The 13,181-nt window shown below is 42.5% G+C and overlaps 1 protein-coding gene across 2 annotated transcripts; it reads right to left on the bottom strand.

Moving 5' to 3' along the window:
• Nucleotides 1-4,154: 4,154 nt before the first annotated feature.
• Nucleotides 4,155-9,305, bottom strand: LOC121428664. Of its 2 annotated transcripts, none has more exons than XM_041625452.1 (2): nt 5,843-9,305; nt 4,155-4,917 (listed from the first exon to the last, which is right to left on the bottom strand). In XM_041625452.1, the coding sequence occupies exon 1, from the start codon at nt 9,122-9,124 to the stop codon at nt 7,274-7,276; it is 1,851 nt and encodes a 616-aa protein (XP_041481386.1). In that variant the 5' UTR covers nt 9,125-9,305; the 3' UTR covers nt 4,155-4,917; nt 5,843-7,273. The 2 variants fall into 2 exon arrangements, with proteins under 2 accessions (XP_041481386.1, XP_041481385.1); XM_041625451.1 differs by having other exon boundaries at nt 4,155-4,899.
• Nucleotides 9,306-13,181: the final 3,876 nt, after the last annotated feature.

The following is a 13,181-nucleotide window of genomic DNA, read 5'->3' as shown; positions in this document are numbered from 1 at the left end:
AGCGAAAGATGCGTTTCCAAGTATGGATAACGTCAGTAACATGAGTATAGTGGCCGCAGGTGCTGCTTGCTTCTAAAACAAAACAGAGGGTGAGGAAATATTGATGGATGGGGATTAAGAATTGTTGAATCATCTGCGGAAGGACCACAAACTGTATGTCCTGTCCAACGTGGTCGCTTCGGTCTGATAACTCATAAAAGTTGCCAGGGGATTTTATAGCTGTATATATTCCTGTTTGGCATGTGCCTATAACTTGTAAGGTTTCATGTCGATTACTAAGAGGGCTAACAGTGGTGGAATGACATCATCTTTTATATCGAAGTACGACCCGGAATCATGATCCCGGGTGGTGAGATGGATCGTTGTTTCAGGGTAAAGGGAATGCGGAAAGCTCACATGCGGAACGATGGCTGGGGAGAGAGGCAGGGAGAAAGAGAGAGATAGACAGAGAAAGGGAGGAGAGAGAGACAGACAAAGAATATGAAGGTGAGTGGGTTAGAGCATCTAATGTGGGAGAATGAGTGCGTGTGTTTCAGGACTGTTGTGTTTGTGTGGCTGGTGTGTGTACACACACATTCTGATAGCAGCATATTGCTCCGTAGGTTTTACATGTGCGCAGCGTGATATATGGACAACCAATAAGCACGTTAGCCATGCTATTTTTCGTGAAATCAACATTATGAGAAAAAGCCCACTCATACTACACATCTCTGCAGGAAATTTTGACAGGATTATTTCTTTCTCAGAAAATATTTCAATTAAGGAAGCAATATGACCGGAAAAAGAAAATTCCATCTATCAATGGTATTAAGCATTCATCATTATGTAGGAAGCATCATAACACACAAAAAATAAAATTAAAACATGATATATTGAATATGAAACAAGAAAATATTCAAAATAAATATCAGGAAGTATTATTGTCTTTCATGCAATTAATTCAAGCTCACTTTACAAATAGAGTTAATTACTTACTTGTATATCTAATTTCTTTCAGCAAAAAGTTGATTGAATTACATTTTTTATTTGTTATTGTTCAGAATGAAACAAAAAATTAATTGATTTAAAGTATGGGATAAGGCAAATGAGGATCACATGATGGAAAAATAGAAGAGATAGATAAAGTGGAAATGAACCCCTACGCAGGAATACAGTACCTACAAATGCAAAAAATGCAAAATAAATAAATAATAATATATCCTAGCGCAGACATATAGATGATGAACAAACAGAATTGTGAATGCAAGTATTTGACCCCAACTACCGGAACCAAATCGACCCAGTACAAAGCCAATAGAAATGATATAAATCAGTATTCAATGGATTAAAAAAAAATACACAAACTGCTTCTTCAACTAACAATCCAGATTTTTTTTATATATGTAGTGATTAAGTGCTCTACAAGTAACCATTGCAAGGTCCAGTCATTTAGATGGAAGGGGAAAGAGAGAAGCAATGAAAAATGGAGAAAATCAGGAGAGAAATAAGAAATGGGTATTGGAATTAAGAAAAGAGAAGTGACACCAACAAAGAAGAAGTGGATGGAGGGAGGTAGAAAGCAAGGGACAGAGAAGAGAGAGGGGTTAACAAGAGAGGGAAAGACAGAGTAAGAGAGTGAGGGAGAGAGACTGAATATAATAATGGAGAGGGGCAAGTAATAAGACAGATATATGAAGATATTCATTTAAGTTCATGACCAGGAAATGCGAAAAGGGTAAAGCACTTGATTTCACAGTAAACTCCAAGAAAATTCAAGCAAATAGGGCCAAAGTGCCCTCATTTAAATGGCTATGGGTAAGTAAGTAGTAGAACTGCCTCCAAGCCAGAACTAGGATGCGGCAAATTCCTTTCAGAGGATAGAGATATGCTATTGATATATTCAGGGAATCGTTTAACCAAGCCCGCGGCTAGATGGAAACCAGAATTCCCATTGATAATTTGAAATATGGGCTCGAAATCAATAAATGCATTTGCTTTGATGTTTACATTCTTAAAAAAAAAATGAAATTGAATTTGAATATAAAGAACATAATTGCAGTCTTTCCTGGGAACTTATAAAGATGGTATATCATTACACATCAGCCGTAAGAATAAATTCATGATTGGAAATACTTTGGAAGGAATTATCGTCTAATTTTCGAGGAATAAGCCGAGGGGTGTTGAAACAGAACATATTGCTATCTTAACCACAGCCTCTACTCCCCTGTCTCTTCTTTTATTATTCCAAAACGTGAAGTGATGGCAATTGTTAATGACCATCGACAACAAAGCAACCTGTCTCAGGTTTTATTACTACTTTGCACATGCCTGGAAAGATTATAGACCATTCTTGGACATCCCCATTCATGGAAGGTAGTGGGGCTCCCCCGTGGACAAGGGAGGCATTCTCAATTTTCCCTAGTCAGCTGGTAGCACCGAGGCGTGAAGATCGACTCCGATGCACTTGTCATCAGCATGTACGTAAGCAATCATCGCCTCGACCACCCTTTTTTTTCGCAGAAACCGGCAGGCTCGCCAACAGTGATGGTCCGACGAGCCAGCCATCGGCTGATCAAACAAACCGCGTTCTACGACAAGCGGAGATCGTGCCGTCTCTCTTACTTCACCATTCCTCCCTCTCCTTGCCATTAAAGAATCCTCTCTCTCATGCTCTTTCTTTCTGTCTCTCTTCTTCTCTCTCTCTTTCTCAGATTCCTCATACTCATCTTAGTAGAGAGGCATGGAAAGAAGGGGCCATGAAGGATAAAGAGAGAAAGAGAATAGGGCAAAGCATGTGGGAGATGAAGAGAGAGAGCATGAGAGAGAGAGAGTGAAGGACAAAGGAAAGATAGAAACATGGAAGTAAATGAGAGATTAATTAAAGGAGAGCACCAGAAAAGAAAGAGAGGGGAAGAGAAAGATGGAGAGAGAGAGACAGAGACTGATAGCGCATGAAGAACCCAGATGGCACTTCATGATGGACTAATTGCGGAAACATACCCCTTCCGGCATTACTCAATCCCTTAGTTATTTACCAAGAACAGATCGCCTTGTCCTTATTTATTACCCGAATGTATTTGACCTCAAATAAAGAGAATCCTGCAGCCGCAGTAATTAGAAAAGACGGATGTCAACCTATCCTGCTACTGCACACTTTCCTTTTCTTACCATGACCCAATGCTTTGAGGGTTTATATTTTCATCATGCATTAAAAAAAAAAATGAAAAGGAAGTTATTTTCATTGGACACATCATGCAATAGATATCATCAAAATTATTCATACAACTGTTAAATTTGAACGATTTACGTGACCAAAAACTTGACTGATATTCTCCAGCTATTTACAATTATGTGGGAAGGACTAACTTCACTATCAATAACATTATAACTATATAATTTTTATTTTTTATATTTTTAAATTCATTCATTCATTCATTCCTATCATTATTATTATTATTATCATTTTTTTTGGGGGGGGCTTCTGCTCGAAGGAATGTGAAGTAAATCAGATATTTTTGAAGAGCACAATCAACAATATCTGAAAGCTTAATGTAGACAAAATGTGAGTGATCAGTAATCTTTAAAGAGAAAACTATAAGAGATTTGCTGTAAACTGTGCTTGAGACCACAGGCACCAAGCAGACATAGCAGTTGCATAGTCTGCAGGCACAGACCCTGATTGAAACTTTGATCAACAAGTGGGTCTCGACGCATAGACTGGCACATACAGGAACGAGAGGACCTTCAGTGCACAAGGCATTGATAGGCTGCACATTCAGACCCTTAACTCGAGTGAAGGGTTTGCACAGCAGACACAGCTGAAACAATCTGCCCGCAGCACACAGAGGTTACGCCGATCAGAAAAATTCCTGATGGTGTGTGGTGGTACCCATCCGACATCTTGATGTTTGAATGCTGCTTGGGCTTGGGGATTGGGCGCGTCGTGGTCTAGTGGTTCTGACTCTTCCCTTTCAAACAGAGGGTCGTGGGTTCGAATCCTAGCCATGGTGTATTTTCGTTCAGCAAGAAATTTCATCCACACTGTACTGCACTCTACCCAGGTGAGGTGAATGGGTACCCGGTAAGATTAATTCCTTGAATGCTTGAGTGCATATGCAGCCCAGCTAAAGCCGAGGTAATAATAGCAGGGCCCGCTGAGAGAACAGTTTATGTTGTTCAGTAGTGAACACCATATCTACGAAGTAGCCATACTTACCTATTCCCTTAAATGCCATTCGATCGCCACGCTCGAATACACCCGGCAAAAATTTCTCCTATAAAAGGAGAAAAAGTCTGCAACGCAGACTAGAGCCCCGCACGACAAGGAGGGAAACCCCGCCCTATACTATAAGTACCTTGCGTGCGTGGCTCACTTCCTCTTTCTTAGGCAAACGAACCTCAGATACAGAAAGAGGGGAGGTGGGAGGGTAGCATAGGTAAGTATGGCTACTTCGTAGATATGGTGTTCACTACTGAACAACATAATCTACTTCAGATACGCCATACTTACCTATTCCCTTAAATGCCAGATTCCCACGGAAACAACTATGGGAGGTGGTCAGGCCAAAGGTCAAAGCCAAGAGGCCCTACAGATCAATTCTATTATACAAGATACTAATGACAAGCTTGTAAAGTTAAACTCATACCTTGGATTAGCGATGGGGACCGGACAGGGTGGCCCTCGCAAACTTGGATTCATCACCGAGGACATCCGAGAGGTAGCAGGATGTGAATGTATTAGCGTTGGACCAATATGCCGCTTTCATTATATCCTCCATGGGTACGCCCTTGAATAGGGCCCAGGAAGCAGCCAATCCTCTTGTGTCATGGGCTCTAACTTTCTGGTGAATGATGACTGGATCACCAGCAGATTTCACTGCCTCCACAATCCAACGAGAGATAGTATCCGGCGAGACAGCCCTGTGAGGGGGAATGAAACTAACAAAAAGTTGATCGGAAGCAAGAAATTGTTTAGTCTTATCAAGATACCATTTTAAAGGTAAATGCTAGTTTTGGTAACGATATCAAAATGAGTTCGTACAGAATCCAATGAAATGACCACCAAAGTGTCTGTTTGTATAAAACGCATGTGCCAAAGAATTCTGGAAGAAATTGTGAAATTGCTGAGAAATCAGCAAATAAGCACAGGAATCGGGTAGGGCGTCGGGCCCGACGCCCTAAGCAATAATTATAAATTGTCCCACGTGCGCTTATCTGTGTTGGGGATCTTCGGTGTGAACATTTTTCAGCGTAGATTTCAAGATTTCACAAAGTTCAGTTAATGTAACTGTACCAGATCTAGATCCTCGGTGATATACTGACAATTAAGCCTTGTTTTACAGACTGTCTCATGAAATCAGTGTTTACTGTCTAAAATCTATCCTCCCCAACTGAAGAAAAGGAACTTATGGATGGTAGAACAATTTCAAGAGGGAGAGAGGACTCCCGTTTGATCTTAGCAAGAAAACGGCCATGAGGAATAGGTCTAATCTTGTTTTTCTCCCAACGAATATGCCCAGGAGCTGTGGTAAGAGCATGGATAGAGCTACGCCTCTGACCAGAAGCCGCTGCCAGAAGGAAAACAGTTTTTATGGTTAAATCCCGCAAAGATGCATTAGCTCAAAAGGGGGCTGACTGAGGGAGACTAACACCTGGGGAAGGCTCCAAGCAGGAGCAAGAAGCCTTCTACTGGGTCTGTTAAGAAAGAAGGACTTTAATAACCGTGACAGAAAAATAGACGAGGAAACAGATTCACCATTGTCAAAGCCTTCATGTAGGACAGCTATGGCAGACCTGTAACCCCGAATAGTATTACATGCCAAATTCTTGTCATACAAAGATATAAAAAATTCAGCAATCTCACCTACAGATGCCCTGCATGGATTAGTCTTAGCCTGCCGACACCATCTCACATAGTGACTGAGTCTGGAGTCGTAGGTTGATCGTGTGGAAGACCGTAAACGTTCTGCTGAGAAATTGGCAGCCCGTTCAGAAAGTCCAGCCTTGATTGCTGCTGCCCTGTAATGGGCCACAGTGTGAGCCTCAGTTTGTTGGGCTCGGGGTAGTAGTGCTGTGTCCCTGGTAGTGTTGAGGCAAATAGATCTATCTGTGGGTTGCCGAAATGATTGAATATCTCCCTGGCCACAGCCTCGTGGAGCATCCAGTCCGAGGGGAGATAGCGCCCCCTCGATAAGAAGTCTGCTATGTGATATGTTACCACCGTCTGGTTGTCTGACTTTATCAGGACACACTTTTCCACTATCTCGGATGCAAAGTGTTGGAGGGCTAACTGCACCGCAATCATCTCCAAACTGTTTATGTGAAAATTCATCCTCAGTCTGCAAGGGGGAACTGTATTCACTAAGCTTGCTAAGAGTCCCAGAAAAATCTGCCAAGTCTTCGCAGTCGAGAGACGACTGGACAGGAGTTGCTCCGCGACTGCTCTCATTCTCTGAACCCGGTGGGGAAGGGGGGCTGCCACCTGACTCGGGATGTCTATAAATGCTCCAAGGAAATCCGGAGTCTGAGTTGGAGTCAATCTTGATTTTTCCCAGTTTATGAGAAGGCCTAAATTTGTCGTTAACGCGATTGTGACCTTCAAGTGTCTGAGAAGGGTTTGTTCTGAGGGGGCGAGGATCAACCAATCGTCCAGATAGCAAAAAATTTTTACCTCTCTTCTTCTTAGCTCTGCAGCAATTACCCTGACGAGCCTTGTAAAGATGCGAGGAGCAGAGCGAAGGCCGAAAGGGAGGGCCTGGTACTGGTAAGTGTCCCCTCCTATTGCGAAACCTAGGAGATGCTGAGAGGACCTTGCTATTGGAACGTGAAGATACGCGTCCGATAAGTCTATAGATGCCGCCCACTCGTGGGGGCGAAGCAGGGGCAGGATCTTGGAGAGGCATTCCATCTTGAATGGCTTGTTTTCGATGAACCTGTTTAGTTTCTTTAGATTCAGGATCATCCTGAATTTTCCAGACCGTTTCCGAATTAGGAAGACATTTGACAAAACAATCTTTCGGCTGGAGGGCACCTTGGAAAATGCACGCTTTCTCTCCAGTTCGTTGATTTCCCTTAAAAGAGCCTCTCTCGTTTCGAGAGAGTGGGGGAGGGCAGAGGTTTGGTTAATTGTGCGAACGCATCCCGATAATGTGGGTCGATCTCGACCCGATATCCCTCCCGCACTATCCTGAGAATTAATTTGTCTCCTGTTATGAGGCTCCAATTTTTTGCAAAGAAAATGAGCCTTCCTCCTACGGGGGCGTGTAAGTCTGGGGAAAACGGTCCGGCCAAGGAGTCACAAGTGTTTAGGGGGGTACTGAGAACCGCGGGACAATCTGCGTCGACCCCGAAAGGGTGTAGGGGTCCTTTGATTGGTCTGGGGGCTCCTAGCCCTGACCTCGCGTTGTGGGGGGCCCTGCGGTTGCTGGTTACTCGGCCCAGAGGCCTGCTGACGTGAGGAGGAACGTTGGCCATAAGAATGTGAAGACAACCTGTACACTGTCTTATCAGCCGTGGAAGAGGCAGAGATAGAAGATTCTAAAACTTCCTGAAAACGACCACTGAAAAGGTCATCCCCCCAGGCTGGCAGTCTTTCGAGTAGTCGAGTAGCATTTTTTTCAATCTGAAGTAGGTCAATGACCTGTGAACGTCTTGCTCTCGTGCAAAGTATGGCCGTTCTCGACGCCTGTTCAAACTGGTATTCTGCAATCTTCATAACACACTCCCATATGTCTCTGCGATCCTCTGGGGAGATACCTAGTTTCTCAGATTCCCGAAAGGCTGTCAAAAGATATGTGTGATAGGTTGCTAGGCGCATAGATGCCCTGGCTGTCTGGTCAATAGAGGTCAACTGACTCTCCATACGCTTAAATCTACGTGACCCGAGTGGATTCTGATTAGAGTAGCGCGATCTCTTAGCCTTAGCATCACCAACACAAAAGGCTGCATCTGGGACTGTGGGAGTCTTGAAAGCGTGCTTAAAGTCTCGTTCCCCAAAGCGAAAGTGCTTCTTAACCACTCTGTTGGTAGGACGTAAGTCCCTTCCCCTGTCATTAAGGTAATTCAGGCAGGATGAGAAGGGTTTGTCAAGCTTCACCGCAGCTGAGTTGACAGATTGTCTCCCAAGCTCCGAATCGAGACAGAAAATAGGCTTAGATTCCTCTGAGTCGGTAGTCTCTGCCTTAAGCTGGGGGCAGTATTTCGTAATCAAATCTGCAGCCGAAACAGGCTTGCTTTCTACGCTATCATGGCGAGAGCTGGGGCTGGAAGCAAAAATAGCTGAAGAAAAACCCTCACTAATCACTGAAACCCCCTCCTTCTCATAACGACCGCTAGCAATGCTCTGTCTCTCTGAACCTGAAGTGGAAAGTTGAGACAGCAAAGAGTCTGCCCATTTTCGCTTGCGGGATGCTATGGGCCGATGGTAGCCATATTCAGAGTTTGAATCATCCTCATTTATATCAATAGAGGGAGCATGACAGGTACTCGGGCTTCTCCCCCGAGTACGGCTTTCAATGTCCCGTTGTCCTGGCCGTGGCCGCTTCGCCGGTACTCCGTCACGCCTCAGCGGCCCGTCCGGCGTCGGGGCGCCTGGGCTGTCGGGCCGAGTTTTGGTCTGCGCCGCTGATCTGGTAGGGGCGCTGGTGTCGCCTGCAATCGGCTGATTCGACAAGTTCATACATTTTTGCGCCGCCTGGAACATCTTCATGAACCATGCCGCCGAGGCAATGTCCGTGTCGTCAGGGGGATGAAAACTCGTTTTTACGTCCTTCCCTGATTCCCCCACCTTCGCTTTCTTGTTGACGGGAATCGTCTCGAATTTATCCGAGTCGTCCAAAGAAAACTCGGCCCCCTTAACCTTCGGTATCTTTCCCAGTAAGGTGACGGACGTCCCGTGGGTTAATTCGTCCGGAGTAGGGGTTTTAGCTGTCTTCCCCTCGGGTCTGGCCTGGGAGGGGGTCTTGACTTTTCCTTTGAGGGGGATTTTGAACCCTGTACCTCGTTTAGACCTGGCTATATTGGGGGTTTTCTTTCCTCCATCATCTTTCATAGCTCCATCCTCTTTCGTATTGTTCTGGGAAGTGATATTACAGGCTTGATTGGGGCCCTGACGGGGAGAGTCTTTCGATCCAGTTGTTTGGCTCATTATGGTGGATAATATAGACGTGGGGCCTGAAACGTACCTCCGTCTGGTTATGGCTATGGGATCGGATGAGGCGTGGGTACCGAGACCTCTGCCTACTTCTGTGATGAGACGTGGGTTCTGAGACCTCTGTCTACTTTTGTAATGAGACGTGGGTTCTGAGACCTCTGTCTACTTTTTGTCATGAGACGTGGGTTCTGAGACCTCTGTCTACTTTTGTAATGAGACGTGGGTTCTGAGACCTCTGTCTACTTTTTGTCCCGAGACGTGGGTTCTGAGACCTCTGTCTACTCTTGGGAAAATCTTTAACTGTTTGGGTGTATAGAAACTCTAACTGAGCGTAAGCGCCACACAACCGTTAGGTTCGGGCGCCGGCAAAAGAAAGAGGAAGTGAGCCACGCACGCAAGGTACTTATAGTATAGGGCGGGGTTTCCCTCCTTGTCGTGCGGGGCTCTAGTCTGCGTTGCAGACTTTTTCTCCTTTTATAGGAGAAATTTTTGCCGGGTGTATTCGAGCGTGGCGATCGAATGGCATTTAAGGGAATAGGTAAGTATGGCGTATCTGAAGTAGATTTCAGAACTCAAGTGGCTACCCTGGGTAAGTATACAACTATTTTTATTATTATTAAAGCTCAAGCGGTCTTGTTTGACCAAAAGCATTGCAATCATGATTACACACAACAGTAGCTGAAACCATACAATGATTTCAAGTTTGTAATCCAGGGGCCGTTTCATATGTTAAGAGTGACTATAAGAATGGCCGGTGATCCTTTCTTGTGGTAAATGGTATTCACCATTCACCAAATGTTCATTGGTGATTATTTAGCACGAAAGAAAGGTTCACCAGTATTTCTTAAAGTAGCTCTTAACTTAAAAACAGCCATGAAACACCTACCTGGACAAAAGTGTAAACTGGCTATTAGTAGTATTCTTTATATATTCTTTATTCAAGAATATATTTGATGCAGAACATCAAGGCTAGTATATACAAAGAACATATAGATGATATAAATTGAAATAACATCACAAATGGTAATGTATCATTTACCAAATGCTATAAACTTTCATGACATCATCATAATCTTCTTGTAGAAAATGTGTTTAAGAAAAATTCTAGGTAACTGAGGCTCACTGCAACTAGTCATCTTTCACTCTTAGCTTATGATGGCATTATAACAAGGGACAGATAACTACAAAAGCATATGTTTATAGTGACTACAGACTTGTAGAGTATTGAGGAAGTGAAAAAACGGTGCATGATTCAGGCGGGGTGTCCATGAATCCACCTCAATGTTCAGGAGAACGACGCACTAGCGGAAGGAAGCGAGGTACTGAACAGTTGGGAACAATGGTAAAAAGCCTGCAAAGGTTTGACCACCTGTCGACCCTACATCAATGAATACATTTCAATGCAATGACGTCGTTCTACACCGTCTCGACGTAGTTCTGGTTTAACCTTTATGTAGCAAGAGATTTGCTTGCTGAGATGTAAAGGGGTGAGATTGGAGGGGTATATAACGGTAGGAAACAAGAAGAGTTAGGGTAAAAGAGAAGACAGAAAGAAATTACAATAAAGAAATGTTAAGATTACAGTAAGAATGAGTAAAAAATTGTGGAAGGTGTAGGTTATTATTAATAATAAACTACATAGACTGAAGAAAAAATTTAAGGAATGAAGAAAAACATCCGAATAAGCAAAAAATATGAAGAGTGATGAAGAAAGAGAAAGAGAGAGAGACACAGAGAGTATGAAAGGAAGAAAGAGAGAGAGGAAAGAAAGACTGACGCACACAACACAGATTGACAGACCAATGTAAACACACACAAAGACTCTGAAACAGATAGAGAGAACGAGAAAGATAGAGGGATAGAGGGGAGTGAGAGAGAGAGGGGGGAGTAAGAGAGAGAGAGCAAAAGCAGGTAGAGCCAATACAAACAAACAATTCAGAAGTTATGTTAACAGCGATAACTCATGTGCACATTGGAGGTGACTTTTAGTGCACCCGCATCTGCGCACAGCATGACGCAGAGAGAGAAACACTAAGTTCATCTCCTTCATTCAACGATGGCAATTTATCAGCGATGATGGTAATCTCAAAACATGAATAATGCACGTGAATTTGCCAGTCAATCATCTGCAAAGTTTGATTTAAGGGTTGGAATGCAGATATCCCTTTAGATAAATTAACCTTTCAAAAAGCTATATGTTCATATCTAAAGAAGATGGAGAAGTACTATCATATAGACTGAAGAAAAAACTACAATCTGCCATTTTTATGTACAAATTCTCAATCAATGCTATACCTACATCCTTTCAACACATTTTTACTTACAATAGGGACATTCATTCATATCCTACACGTCACTCATCAGACTTTCATTTGACAAACCCGAAAATAATTTTAGCACAGAAAACAATAAGACACCACGGCCCAGATATATGGAACAACATACCCAATCATATCAAACTCACTGCATCTGTCTTTTCTTTTAAAGCTTCATTCAAAAAATACCTTTTATCCAGATATTCATAAATCTTCCAACTGCACTTGCACCCACTAGCACACACTTCATTTTTCAATTTCTACTTTTTTTCCCTTGGTTTGATGATTTGTGACATTAATTTTTTTTTACAGACACAATTAATTTCTTAGGTTTCCATGTAGCCCTTCCCTTTTTTGGCTGCTATGCTTCAAGCATGTATTTGCTTATATAGTTTGCCTCTGCATTTTACTCATTATATATATATATTTTTTTTATGTATTCATGTCTTCAGTCACTACATATAAGATTGTCACTTGGTTATGTACTTTATACTATATTATGATTATGTTTCAAGCATTGTTAATTTGTTATGTATATTATTTCAATAAATGCAGAAAATCCTGCAAAAAAAAAATATCTTAACCTTATCTGTGCCAAGCTTGATACCAAGTTGTTTGACAGAGAAAGGCGTTTTTGTGGTAAAGGGAAATTTTTTAAGATACCTCTCATTTATTAGTAGAATTTGCCCCTGCCCCCTTGGTCAGATGGTGAAGGGACCCCCCCCCAAACTTGGAGGACCTCTTCGTCTGTCCATTGGTGACCTTTGACCTCTGACATTCTCATCAGAAATATTCTGACCCCCCCATTTCATTAGTCTTTAACAGACAATAAATGCATAGAAAAAAAATCAGGAAACAGAGAGACTTTCCCCTTGGATAAAGGTGATGAAATTAATTCAATCTATTTATGGGAAAGGAGTACCATCAGCAATTAATTAGGTGATGAAGTAATAAATTCATTCATTATTTTCTTTATCCTCTCTTTTCAAACTATTTATGGTGGTTGGGCTCCCTCCAGCAATCAATTAGGCATGATGTGAAAATACCTTAATGATGGAGATAATTTATGCAGGGGAGAAAACAAATATGGCAAGGTATTCTATCAGTGTGAAGGAGGGGGGGGGGGGGTGGAAACTAAGCAAGAGCAATATATGAAATATCCCAACTGAAATTCAAGTCCTAAGCAATTTGCAATACTCAAAACAGATTCTTAGAATATTCAAGCCGATAAGCCTCAATCGACCATGAAAATCCTGCTTCCACTTGAGCTTAGAGGGAGCTCTTTATACATATAGTACAGCTTGAAAAATGAATTTGCAAGCTTCATGCACTTTCACGATAAGCGCACTTAGAAGGGGATTTCTACAGTTAATTAAAAAAAAAAAGACGTTCTGAGAATTTTGTTGCCTTTCCCTGAGAGAGGCTCAGGTGAAATGCCCATGAGAATTCGGATGGGTTTCTTGATTCAGAGAAAAAGAATGCGAAAAGGTTTGAAGGGGTGTGGGTGGGAAAAATGAAGATGGGAAGTGAGGCAAGGAAAATAAAATAGGGGTATAGGCATAAACAATCTACTCTACTGTATATCAAATTTGTAACATGGTAGGGAAGATAGAGAGGAAGGGGTGGGTCAAAGGGCAACAGAGAGAAAAAGACAGAAAGAGAGAGAGAGAGCTGCATGTCTCATAGGGGGTGAGAGTTTGGGTTTGGTTCATGTGAGATTTAATGATAAAGATTGA

The sequence above is a fragment of the Lytechinus variegatus genome, chromosome 15 (assembly GCF_018143015.1).
Source record: "Lytechinus variegatus isolate NC3 chromosome 15, Lvar_3.0, whole genome shotgun sequence".
NCBI lineage: Eukaryota > Metazoa > Echinodermata > Echinoidea > Temnopleuroida > Toxopneustidae > Lytechinus > Lytechinus variegatus.
Note: the sequence above shows the minus strand (reverse complement) of the source record. Positions and strands in the feature narration are given on the sequence as shown.